This window comes from Temnothorax nylanderi, unplaced genomic scaffold, assembly GCF_030848795.1.
Source record: "Temnothorax nylanderi isolate EJ_2023f unplaced genomic scaffold, tnyl_v1.0 TNYL_tig0016_pilon, whole genome shotgun sequence".
Lineage (NCBI taxonomy): Eukaryota > Metazoa > Arthropoda > Insecta > Hymenoptera > Formicidae > Temnothorax > Temnothorax nylanderi.
Window position 1 is genome coordinate 447104 of NW_027249078.1, and position 12520 is coordinate 459623.

At 43.6% G+C, this 12520-nt stretch overlaps 2 protein-coding genes across 5 annotated transcripts in view; one reads left to right on the forward strand and one right to left on the reverse strand.

Annotated features, from left to right (window-relative positions):
- The window catches only part of LOC139768413 (uncharacterized), a 370378-nt gene that overhangs the window by 111011 nt on the left and 246847 nt on the right, over positions 1-12520 (forward strand). The window lies entirely within an intron of this gene.
- LOC139768408 (synaptogenesis protein syg-1) overlaps positions 1-12520 on the reverse strand; it is a 268779-nt gene that overhangs the window by 36674 nt on the left and 219585 nt on the right. For all 4 annotated transcript variants that reach the window (XM_071698554.1, XM_071698556.1, XM_071698555.1 and 1 more), the window contains 2 exons: positions 9152-9262; positions 7172-7378 (listed from right to left, as the gene is read on the reverse strand). In XM_071698554.1, the coding sequence (XP_071554655.1) occupies positions 7172-7378; positions 9152-9262 (318 nt within the window). The remainder of the gene's footprint in view (positions 1-7171; positions 7379-9151; positions 9263-12520) is intronic.

The window sequence follows — 12520 nt, forward strand, 5'->3', positions numbered from 1 at the left end:
CTCTTTTTCTCATCTCTCTCCCTTTCTCTTTCCGCCTTACCCACGATCCACTTTCGAGCTTTTCTGTTCCGCTCGTCGCGAGCTCCTTCTTACCCTCACACCCTTCGGCGCCCAATTTCCAAGTCTCTCGCACTGTAAATCAGGCCCACCGTTACCCAATTTCGCTGGCTGACTCCATTACCAGCCTGCCCTCTAATTAGTCAGGCTCGATTAGGTTGGGGTGGGCCGGGCCGGGCCGAGCGAGGTAGGTTAGTGTCGGGTTTGTTCTCCATTCCCCTCGAGAGCGCCGATTCAATCCCAAGATCGTTCTCATCCTCTTCAGAATCTCTATCACCTCCATATTATACGTTCTCAATCTCTTCTGTTTCCATCCTCGCTTGTGGCGGCGACGCCATTCTGTCGCGTGTAATTCTACTCTATCTCCCTCTCCCTATACCTCTCTCGCTATCTTTCCTCCGTTTCACGTTTTAATGAAGCGATAAAACGTACATGTGATTTCGTTTCGTCCGCTGTCCGCGTTCGCTCGCTTTTGATAATCCCTCATTTGTATTGCGCTCGCATCTCGACATTACGCTCGGCTTTTTGGTGCAGTGACCGCTTATAGCTCCAGCTAATTAAATTCGAATGTGTGTATATGCAAGTTGGTGATCATACAGACGGTTAATATCGTTACTCTAAATATTCAGTATATTGTCCAATGTAGAATCGCGAAGGTTTAATTTCGCGCGATTAACCTCGTTTAACGCGATTCATATGTCGAAAATGATCCATTCTATATAAGATCCGTCGGAGGTACATACTTCATCAGATAAAAGCTGTGTGAAATGGAAAAAGAATCGACCCTTGTTAAGACAAGAGTATCAACTTAGCCCTGTAAGCCCAGAATATCACGGCAGATTCAATCAAACGTTAGTCAGACTGATTCATTACATTAATCTTCTTGAGTTTCACCCTTCCTCCCAATGAAAGGTTGACCTTTCTTCCGCAAGCAAGATTGAAACCTTTCACCTCACGTCCGATTTCATCGATTCGGATTACCCACATTTAAAATTGTGAAAGGAGGGATCATTCCCTTTTTAATTACGGATATGCATTATTAATGTCAGATAAAGAATATTTTTATGTGTGTGTGTGTGTGTGTGTAGAAAATGCCATGCAGTAGCCGTATGAATAAAATATAAATACTATCTTTCCAAATATAAAAATAGTATATTAAAATATAGAATATTAAAAAATGTATTAATACATATACATAGATATTCAATATATATTTATGTCATTTGCAAGTAGAGCATTACGCATTTACGCAACGTAAATACTTTTAGATAAAGCGAATTCAAGATATCTTAAAAAGCGTATAAACATTTGAACAGCTCGCTCGTAAGGAACCTAAGACAAACGAAAAAGCATTACTTCTGCAAGGCGAAGAGATAAGTTTAAGGTGCCGTACTTTACGATTGGCTAGCAGAAAAAAGATACGGTTCGGTTGACTAGCTTCGAACTTCTCGACTACTCCGACGAATAATGAATACAGTTTTTTTTCCCTTAAAACCGCACGAAGACGGTGAAGAAGTTTCCAACAAAATTATCATTACGAGATTTCACTGCGCGACGCTCGCATTAGTGCGCGACAGGAATAATCGAAAAATATTCGCAATTATTTTAATTTCGCGCCGCGTGTCGTATCGGCCACCCCTTCACGTTTCGCGCGGTTTATTTCCATTTCTCACAGCTGCCAGTGAATGTGCGTCCCGGTGAAAATAATTCGGGCGATAAACCCCTGCAGGGGAAAAATATGCCATTACCGGGCGCTCCATTTGTAAATGCGACGATTTTCGAGCGCGCAAGCGTTAAATATTAATTTTCTCGGAATAATGGGATTTCAAAACCACGGTACACAACTGAATGTGACACGCGATGTACCGACTGGCGGTCGGTACTTCGGAATTTGCGCAGAAAGACTCGATGAACCGTAAAATAATAATGATCCGCGATTAAACTGCGTTATACACACGGCCATCGTTCAGCGCGCGGTACGTTTTGATAATTTATTTCGCAACGTTCGTGCGCACCCTCCTGTCACGGTTCATATTAACGGCCGCGGTTTATTTATTATGAAACGTTTGCTAGCTGACCGAAGGGCCAGATCGATTTACTCTTCGATAGGCATGTCGGAAATGCTTTTCGTCCATAAATCGCACGGATCCGGTCGCAACGTGGATGCCTTGATTTCCCTTATAATATCAAAACGTTGCAACATTGACATTATATTTTATGCTAAAAACAATACGCATAATTTTGTTATAAATGTTACTTGGATTTCCTCGCGGAAAATCACGCTATTTTTAGACCACCAAATTTTGAATTTACTCATTTATTTCTCGCCGGAGAGCGTGAGATCATTTTAATTGTTACCGCATCGCTTATTGATTGTTAGGGATAGGTGTAACATTGACTTGCGCACCGTCAATCGCGTTGAATTTTCAAAGCTTTTTTTTACTTGTTAATTTTGTTATCGAGAATCCCTTGTTATTTATCCAATTATTAGAATATTAGTTTCGCTTTTTTTGTATCTAAAAATTGAGTTTGTTATGAGATATGGACTATTTTATATTGGAAGAAAAAAAAATGCGTGGCATTTATATAGCATTCCCTATAAAACTCAGTTAAAAAATATATTTTTTCCACTTTCCTTCATTTGATCTTCTTGTTGGAACAGATCGCACAATATCCCATCTATTTTCTCTTGCCGGACAAAGAAAACCCAATCTATCATCAATTTAGCGCGCATAATTCAATCTGTTATAGAATGCTGGTAGATCTTTCGTTGCAACAACGCGGGATCCAGATGAGTTTTCGCGGCTAGGAAATTGCATTTTCCGCACCACTCCGCGTCGTGAAAACCTTCGCGGCGTTAATACTTTCTCGTTCGTCCGCGATTCGCGATCCATCCGGCGTGCAGTCATGCAAATAACACCTCGAACGTATGTTCATAAGAATCGCACGACCGGCTAACCGGAGACGAGAGGAAGACGGGGATTGGATATAGGGGGGGCGAGGGTGGAAGGGGGGTGGGGATAGAAAGCATAAAGTCGCGTGGAAATCGCTCTCGTTTGTCGAGTCGTCCGTAAAAGGCGGCGGAGAGGCGGACGTAAGGCCGCATACCGATAATTCCACGGAGTGCTCCGTGGAATTTATGAGGTTTAATCCTTTGCGGAATCCAAGAGAGGCGGCTCCCCCTCGTCTACCCCTTCGTCCCCATGCCACGGGCATACGACGGCTTAAGGGGATGGGTGGAGCCGGGCCCGGCCCCGACGGCGGGGGCCGCACGCCGGAGACGCCGGGTTCAAAGTGCACGGAGGAAGAAAGCCAGCCCGCTCTCTCGCGCTCTTCTCTGCCTCACGGCGAAAGAGCGGGCTTTAACGCCGGGCAATAAAACCCGTGGAGTGGCGTAATGCCTATACGAGTGTGATGCCTCGCGAGTATAATACCTGAGAGATACGTATATTCCCCTGCCCTCCCCCTCTCTCCCCCCCCCGTAGGTGCACGGCGAGGTTGGTGCACTTATTTCCTGCGTTATTCGGCGAAACGTAAAGCGGAAATTAAAGCCGATAGACCGGGTAACAGCCCGGCACAGATAATTATGTTCGTTTCGTTCGTGTCTCTCCATTTTGCGGAATCGGCGCGAGGAGTTATTTGCATAACGGCCGAGTTAAATCGCCGCGGTACGAGTTACGTGTCCAGTATGTATTTTTGACATTGTCGCGTGTATTTAGCTCGAGGACGGATGGAGACACGTGATAATTTAAGCGAACATTATTCTGATAGAAACTGTTATTGTTAGTAAATGATATTGAGTGTGTGCACGTCACGCATCGATGAATTACGAAAGATGCGAGACGACGGATTTTGGAAATGAGGTGACGCTTCCTCTTCTCTCACAGTTCCGCGGAGTACAATCGCGAATTATCGTCCGCGAGTCCGGCGCGAATCTTCTTCCCCCGCGGTTCGCTCGATATCGATAAGCGCGAGGTTACCGTTTTTCACTTAATAATCCGAATCCCGCGCGGGACGTAACTTCCCTGCCTCCGTGCGCGCATCGCAGCTTTTTTTTCCGCGGGCACGTCGCAGCGCGAGCTTCCTCTCGCCCAATTAAAAATAATTGAATGCAAAATCCGCTTTAATTCGCCAACTTTTAGACGGCTTGTGTTGGGAGCTCGTAATTATGCGCGCGGACTATAAGGCGCGCACTCCACTAAAAACGCCCTCGCGTTTTTATCATCGTGCCTTTATATTTTTACGACAAGTATGCGTCACTCGGCCATGACGGATATACGGCAAAAGATGCGGGCATGTGTCGAGCTTTTATGCCGAAATGAGGGAAGAGAGAGAGGAGGGGAGGGAGGGACGGCGCGATAAAAGCGACTTCGCGAAAAAGCGAAGTGCTCGTACGCGATTTATTGTAATCACCACTAAAACACGGTATGCAACAATTTGCAGTGACGTTCAACGTTGCGGATTCAGTGCTCATCGATCGCGTTCGCAGTACGCGACTAGACAGAATGACGTTACGGCGCGGCGGGGAGTCTGCCGTTAATACTTTACGCCTCTTGCGGGCTAGAAAAAAAAAGAGAGAAAGAGGAAGGGAAAAAAAGAACGTCCGATGCTCTTATCGATCGTGGTGCCGGGCCTATCGTTCGTTCGTCGCTCATTTACCGCGAGAACGCCGGCTTGGTACGCGTTGCTTGGTACTCTGCCAATCATGGACGATAAAGATCGGCGCGGGATGGAAGACGCATAATGGGTCGTCGCATCACTAACGCGCCATTACTCGAATATTTGAGCAACGTTGAATTGCGTGGCGGACGTAGGTGCGCGTACATATATACGCACGATGGAAAATTGGGTCTCCCCGAGTTTAATTGAACGACCGCCGGCGCGCGCGGTTTCCGGATGCTTGTCCGTGAACGCGAAACGACGAAATGATAATTGAGGCGTGCTTGTGCTTGCAGCATTCGTCGGCGAAACCGTTCGCCGCACGCGTAATAATCGCCCGCTTTTGTTCATCGTCCGCGTCTCGCAGTTTAGTCGCGTGTACGACGCAGTTAAATACACGCACCCTATAAAAAGGATCCACTCGCTCGCGAACAAAAAGAAGGATGGATTTTCGATAATTTCCCGAATGCAGTAGACGTCCGCCAACATTCGACTTTGCCGCCTCTCGTAAATTCCATTCCTCGATGAAAATCGTGTTTTTTTTTCTTTTTTTCCTAAGGTAGGGAGAGCACGTATTATCACTTTGCCAAAGAGTGCCATCGACATTTTTATTACCGTCCTCGTCATGTACGGTGTTATATGTGAACGAACGTCACCGCTAATATTCCGCTTATGCCCGCGTCGTCGCTTTCTCGTTATTTCGCGTGTTATATAAAGAGTAAATCTGAAGTTTTTCATTGTTATCATTGTTTCGTCTTTGTTTCCTGCATTTCCAAATGCGCGCTTAAGGTTTTTTTTTCGAAAAATTTACATTCTCTTGTGCATTCCTGCTACAGAAAGGATTCCCTCGCGAATTACGAAATTATGCGAAAAAAATTCCGCGTTATAATGATACGAATTTTGCTCTTACATTCGTATACCTTCGACGAGGAGAGAGAGCTTTTTCTCTACTAGAACCACTAATTCTCTTTGCGGACGCGATAGTAGCTTTCCGTTGAGCTTGAAACATCGAGAAAAGCGGAAGGAATATCCAATTCTGAAAAGATAATAAGGCCGCGACACTGTCGATGAGCATCAGCGAAATGGGGTGAGCCACTTTTAGGGGCGGCTCGTCGCTTCACGACGAAAACGAGGTAAAGCGAAGGAAACCGCGATGACTTTCCGCGCGACCTCCGATGCCCCGAAGCCCCTCTTTCTCCTCGGAATTTAATAAAAATCCGAGAGCTTCCGGAATCGAGCTCCCAACCCGTCGTCGCTCGCTGGGCTCCACCGGGAAACATTATGCGTTTCGACTCTCTCTTCGGTGCATCGCTCTTCGATTCTATTTCGCCTCACTTTCCCTATCGCGCTTCTCGCCTTTCTGTGCATCTCTCTCTCTCTCTCTCTCTTGTTCTCTCCCCTCTTCACCACATCACCATTTCATCGAGATGTTTCACCCGTCTCGAGTAACTTCGAGACAAATTGCGTCGCTGAGCGGTGCTTAGCTTGACTATTTCGAGGGAATCGAAGTATTTGTTATATAAATATCGATAATACAAGGCACTTTATTATTCGGGATTTGTTATTCGGTCAACGTATTAATTGCGCGTCGTATCGCCAAGATTGACTAGCTGAGTCTTAATTTAAATCAATCTCGTACATGAATATTATGTGTGTCTATATGCTTTCGTGTGCATAATATATAATTCAGTCTAAGCTCAAAATAGTATCGGATCCGCGACAACTGCATACTTTATACGATCACAAAAGTATAACAGTTCGTAGGAAAGAAGACGAAAAGAGATACATCGACATCATGTAAAAATTTAAGTTAACTATCTTTTGTTCGGCTGCCTGATTTAAGATTGCCCCGCGATTCTTCTTCGTGACCAAAACGTCGAAACCGAGAGAAAGAAGAAATTGGAGGCACGTGGCTGCGGGATAAACGGGATTGCAGAGCCGGAGCCGAGGCTCTGGGTTAAATACTTTCCCGCTTCGGTATTCAGCTTCGTTTACTCGACAACGCAGATTTTCCCTTTGGCCCGATTCGCAAATGCATTCCTTTTGCGCCGATTCACAGAGGAAAGCGGCGGGCACGGCTGGGCGGATCGATTGTACCCTTTGGATTTATCCTCCTGAGAGACCGCAGGCGGTGTTACACTTTGTAACTACGGCGCAACAACGAGAAACTACGAAGCTCCGTGAGTTTCAGCTATCTGCCGCCCTTTAAGCTTTGCGCGTAAAAAACGGGGGATGTGCTTATTCGATAATATTTCACAATTTAATAATATGAACGCAATTTCTTCATATTTATGCGTTATTAGTTGTGCATGTTTCATTGGGAAAAGTCGCGCGAGAAATTAAAAAATAAATATCATCAAAATCGCACCGAGACAAAATCGGTTTCTAGTTTATTTAAGAAAAAAATGGAAGCAATTATGTGATAAAAACGCTGTGCGATAAATGATATACTTACGATGCATTTCAATCGCTACCGATGTCGACACGGGTTGACTGATATTGTTGTTGGATGCTTGACAATCGAACACCGCATGAAGATCCGCTCTTGACAATTCTCTGACGACTAGGGTGTTCCTACGAAGAGCAGGAAACTCGCCCGGCTCATCTTTAGAATCTAAAAGCGTTTCTCCGCGCCACCATCTCACTTTAGGCTCGGGGCGACCTGAAAATAATCACCATAAAATTCATCAGTTTTGTCAGAAATAAAAAGTCGATAAGTTCAAATACCCTCGTGTGTTAAAATTTAATAACATTTTTTTAACTTTAGTTCATAGTTTTTAATATTTAATTTCCATCGTTTTCTATACCTAATTGAATAATAATGAAGATATATATGCGTATTTAAAATAGAATGCTGTTTTTACCGCTTGCAATCGTAAACGAACAATTAGACATATAAAATAAAATTATTTATAATGCCTTCAACTTTCCCTATTTTAAGTACCAATTGATATGTACTCGCTTAATATTGGATTATTGGAAAATATCACGTTATAGAGTTAATATAAATTTCAATAAAATATATAGGTACGTGTATCTATAATAACAACTTTACCTTTAGATAATATCTTCTTAATAGAGACAGTGAAATTTTTATTAAGTGCGACATTTTATATCATTTACTTTGATTCCAATTTTCCCGAGAATATACAAATTTTGGAATTGGTGTTCTCTTCGCCAGAAAACCACGTTACAACGGCATCGACATGTCGGCCACGCTATCCAGTGCAACATATCACGCGGGCCCCTTTCTGTCTTACTACTTGTCCGCGAGACTTTGCCAAGTTCCGTGCATATACGTACACTTTGCCCTCTTTGCCCGCCCACATCGGTGTAGGCTGCGCGGTGCGCGTTAATTCATAATTCATAATGGTCGTTGCGTGCGGATAATCCCCCGAGGGTGAATATCCCGTTAAAGGGAAGCGGCGAGTCGGAGGGGCGGTCTAGCTTGTACCGGAGCGACCTCATTATTTTTTACCGGACCTATTTTTGTTCGAGAGGGACAAGCAGAAAAACACGCGCGGCAGCGGAGGGCGGAAGGGGGATTGCGCGAACGGTGGCACCGGGAGGTAGGAGCCAGTTGTAGGAGCAAAGTGGTGGAATTGTAGGCAGTGGTGAAGAGCGGTATAAGAGCGGCATGTAGCACTGTCGTGTCCCTCGGGTGGCGGCATGCGAGGTAATAAAAATAAATTTATTATCGTTATTGCCTTCGCCTTGCCGACACAGCAGCGCGCGCCCGGATATTAAAATGTAATAGAATAAAGGGGAGCGCCGAACGAGTGCATGCACCGCGACCGCTGTTAAAGCACTCGACGTTTTGTCGAAGCGTTTAACGATCTGGGCAATGGTACTCTTTTAATTCTGTATTTACATGAAGATAAAACGCGCGAAAGGGGTAAATGGCGTTTCAGAAAATCTATATGGTAGTAATATAGTAAGATGATATTTATTCGTTCTCCTCGCAGCAAATCCCGATATGTTTTCGTCCATAACGACAACGATGTAATCGAGCTATTACAATGACTGCGGTGAGATCAAAGAGAGAATTATCAGACGTGAGATAAAGAATACAAAACGCTGAAAGGTTACGTTTGCAATTTTTAGAACTTCTCGCGACCGCACCGTCGAAGTTCGGAGAAACGTTCTTTATCCGCAATATCGGAATACGGTCGTGATGTGAAGTCTTAAAATTAGACGCTATAACTAACAATAAGAATAACACGACTCCGGGATGAACGAGATCGTGGGCTGTTTTACATGCGCGGGCGAGAGAACGGGTTAAGGAATCCAGAACAGAGTCCATTCCCATCGGTCACACCAATTATTCTACCAGCTCTTCCGGCGGCGTATATTTACGAGGGCATGCAGCTTCGAAAGAGAATACTCAGACGTATTTTCATTCGGCCTGTCTCTCATTATAGAAAGTAGGACTTACCACCAGAGACGAGGCACTGCAGTCTCATGTCACCACCTTCTTCGTAAGGGCCGGCCACCGCTGGGACGGTCTTTCCGCGTTCGTCGATAATGTTCGGCTTCTGCGGCGGTACTGTAACAGCAAGAGAAAAAAACGAATATAATAAAATGCCAATATCGTGATAAATACAAATAACTATGAATATTACTTTAGACTATTAATACTTAAAGAAATGCAAAGAAAATTTATAAACAATTTTATTTAATAATAAAATAATAATTTAAATAATAAATTTCGTTTATCAATCGTATAAAATATAATGCATTTCGACTGCAATTCCATAAAATCATCTAATTTCGTATACGCCAATCTAAAATTTAACAATATTATCTTTTTACAGCGTTGAGATGTATATCGGTAAACGATAGATTCCTTATAAAGCATAGTATAATTATAATTTACAAAAACTTGACAAATTGAATTAAGTTTTCATTTTTCATTTCGCGAGTTAGTTTCACATCGCGAGTTCATCGCGATGAAAAGATACTCATGTAAAAGATATCCACGTTATTTCGAAACTTGACCGCCTTTGCCAATATACGACCGCGTTTTCTCCAGTCGAGGTACAACGCTCGGCGCAGCCAATCGTTTGAGCGGTTTCGAGTTTGACCGCCTCTGACACCACTACGAGCTATTTAAGCACAGATAGGAAACTTTCCATGTAAGTCAGCGGCGTCCGGGGAGGAGTAATTCATGATACTCGTGCCACGAGAGCGCCGCACGAATAGTCGAGCAAGCAGGTGTACAGGTGTTACAGGTAACCACTGGAAACTCGTGCGGACGAGCGAGCCAGCACGAAGGCGCGATCCGGATAGTTTGACGAAAATTTCAGCAAATCTCGGTACCGCAAGATGAAAGCTGCAAAGCGAGACCGGCGTCTTTTGCACCACCCGGTCATCTCATATCTCGACTGTGTTAATAATATATGTTAATTAACAACGTGTACATTTTTATGCCGTTTTCTGGAACTATTTCAGATATTGTAACACAAACGAGAGGAGCGCTCTTCGTAATTGGACTGGTATCAGCTACGATCCTTCCGAGATAACTTGCAACCTCTTATTATGTCGGTAATCCGTACACCTACCGCGCGCAATAAAGCATTTTGCGTGCAAGGAAACAATGCGCCGCGAGGTATCAAAAGGGCACGTAAGGGGGGTCACGCGGGAATCCCCCGGTCGTGTATAGTTCGTTCCGACATGCGGATGGGTGGAAGGGTCGGTCTATCGTGGCGTGTAAACGCTGGCAATTGAATATCGGAAATAGCGGCGTGTCGGAACGTCAGAAGGTGAGTGGCGAGCGTATTGCCTCGAAGATAGGCTGCAGTCGCGGTTGGGATGTCGGATGTCCGTCCAAACGAAACAGGTTGCCCTATGAAAATTCACGAGCTCTGGATAAATCGATGGTAACCCGACCTGATTCCGTAACGCCAGAATAGCTTTTAATCTTTTAACAAATTCAATTTTAACCGAAACTCCTAAAATTTGCCTTTATAAGACACTTTATAATTGACCGAATTTTATGATCTATAGTTGAGACGTGTTACGTAATCAGTTCTTTTATATATGATGCGTTATTACGCAATAGTCGCGTTTTTATGTAATTATTACATATAATTAAGGACATGGCCTTAGAGGCCCGTAAAGGCCCTAGATATTTTGAGCTTAAAGTTCATCCGTTCTCTCTCATATAATTATTCTCCTGGACGAACGCATTCGCAGAAAAAATTGAACCGGTGAACCGAATGGGAAATAAACTGGATTAACACGGATGCGCAAAGTTAAGCCGTTGGTCACGATATCATGCAAGTGAGAAAGTCCCGACGTGAAAACGTTACTCGATACCATCCGGAAATAACGACGAGTGAAGCACCTCTGAAAATAGGATTACCGCACCCTCTATATTTTGCATCGAGTGTAATCGATATATTAGCGGATCCTTCAGTATTAACCGCAATCTCTCTCTCTCTCTCTCTCTCTCTCTCTCTCTCTCTCTCTCTCTCTCTCTCTCTCTCTCTCTCTCTCTCTCTCTCTCTCCCCTCTTTCTCTCTTATAATACCCACAAAATATCAACTTAACATACGGCAACGCGAACTAAATTATCAAAACGTGTGCTCTACGAGGTACTTGACCTCTCGCATTTGCAAGCGACGCGGATTGTGCCGCGGATAACGGCCGGATAATTGATTACGCGAGAACATAATAAACAGGGCTCTGTTTGCACGCTTTTAACTTAATGCACCATTATAATATCGAGTGATCTAACATAATACATGGTAAGCTCTCTATGAGCAATCTTTCGGTCGCTAGGGAAGCTAATCAGAAAACTAAGTCCTTGACAACGTAGCAGATTTAACACAAGAGTTACGCCAGAAAGTTACGCGTTTGCGAAAATGTTTATAATCATCTTAACTTATGAAAGCTTTGACCACAAACAAATTAAAATTAGGGATTACGTCATGTAGCTTCTTTAACCAGAAGATTTCCGTATAACAATTGAACTTGTATCTTTAAATTTTACTTGAAATATAATTTTTTATTTTTCATTATAAATATTTTGTGAAACGATGTAATACATTTTATTAATTTCTGCGAAGCTTGAGAAATGGTTTTGCAACGGCGCCTGTTTCCATTGTTCGGGAACTTCATGGAAGAACGGAACATTTCCAACGAACATTTTCGCGTGACAAATGACATGCTGGAATTTAACGGGTTAATTTGTAGCACCTAAGTTTCACATCGGCGGGAGTTGATGTGTCCTCGCGAGTCATGATGTTTGGTACGTGACACGGAAGAGAAATTGTTAGAGCGTATCATTCGCAGATACGAGTATTTCGAAAATACAAAGATACGTTTCTGCCTCGGGACGAGCAACCGCGGGAACAAGAAATCGCAATTACTCCACGTTGCTCCAAAAGATAAATTCCTTTCACGCAAGCTTTAATGCCGGAATTCGACATTCAGTTGACCAACTTAATACAGCACCTAATTGCTCAGTGCTTTCGTCCATTCGTTGTACACGTTTTATCCCAAATGTCCCCTTGATAAAAGTTGCATCAAGCATGTTATTAATTGAATGGCTTTTTACACGCAAAATACGCGTTGTCGCAGCACGGTACATATATAAACGCATTGTCCAAGTCTTGAACCTTGGCAAAAAGTTAATATTTAATTTATCATGGCCTGATATTGTCCCGACGGCGAGTGTTTCGTACGAAAAAGGTTTTATCTGTTAATGCAACAGTAAGATTCCTCCAGGGAGTGACCGCACTAGTAGTTTTTCCGAAGGGTTACTACGTGAAACGAACATCCAGTAAATTGAGGAATCATG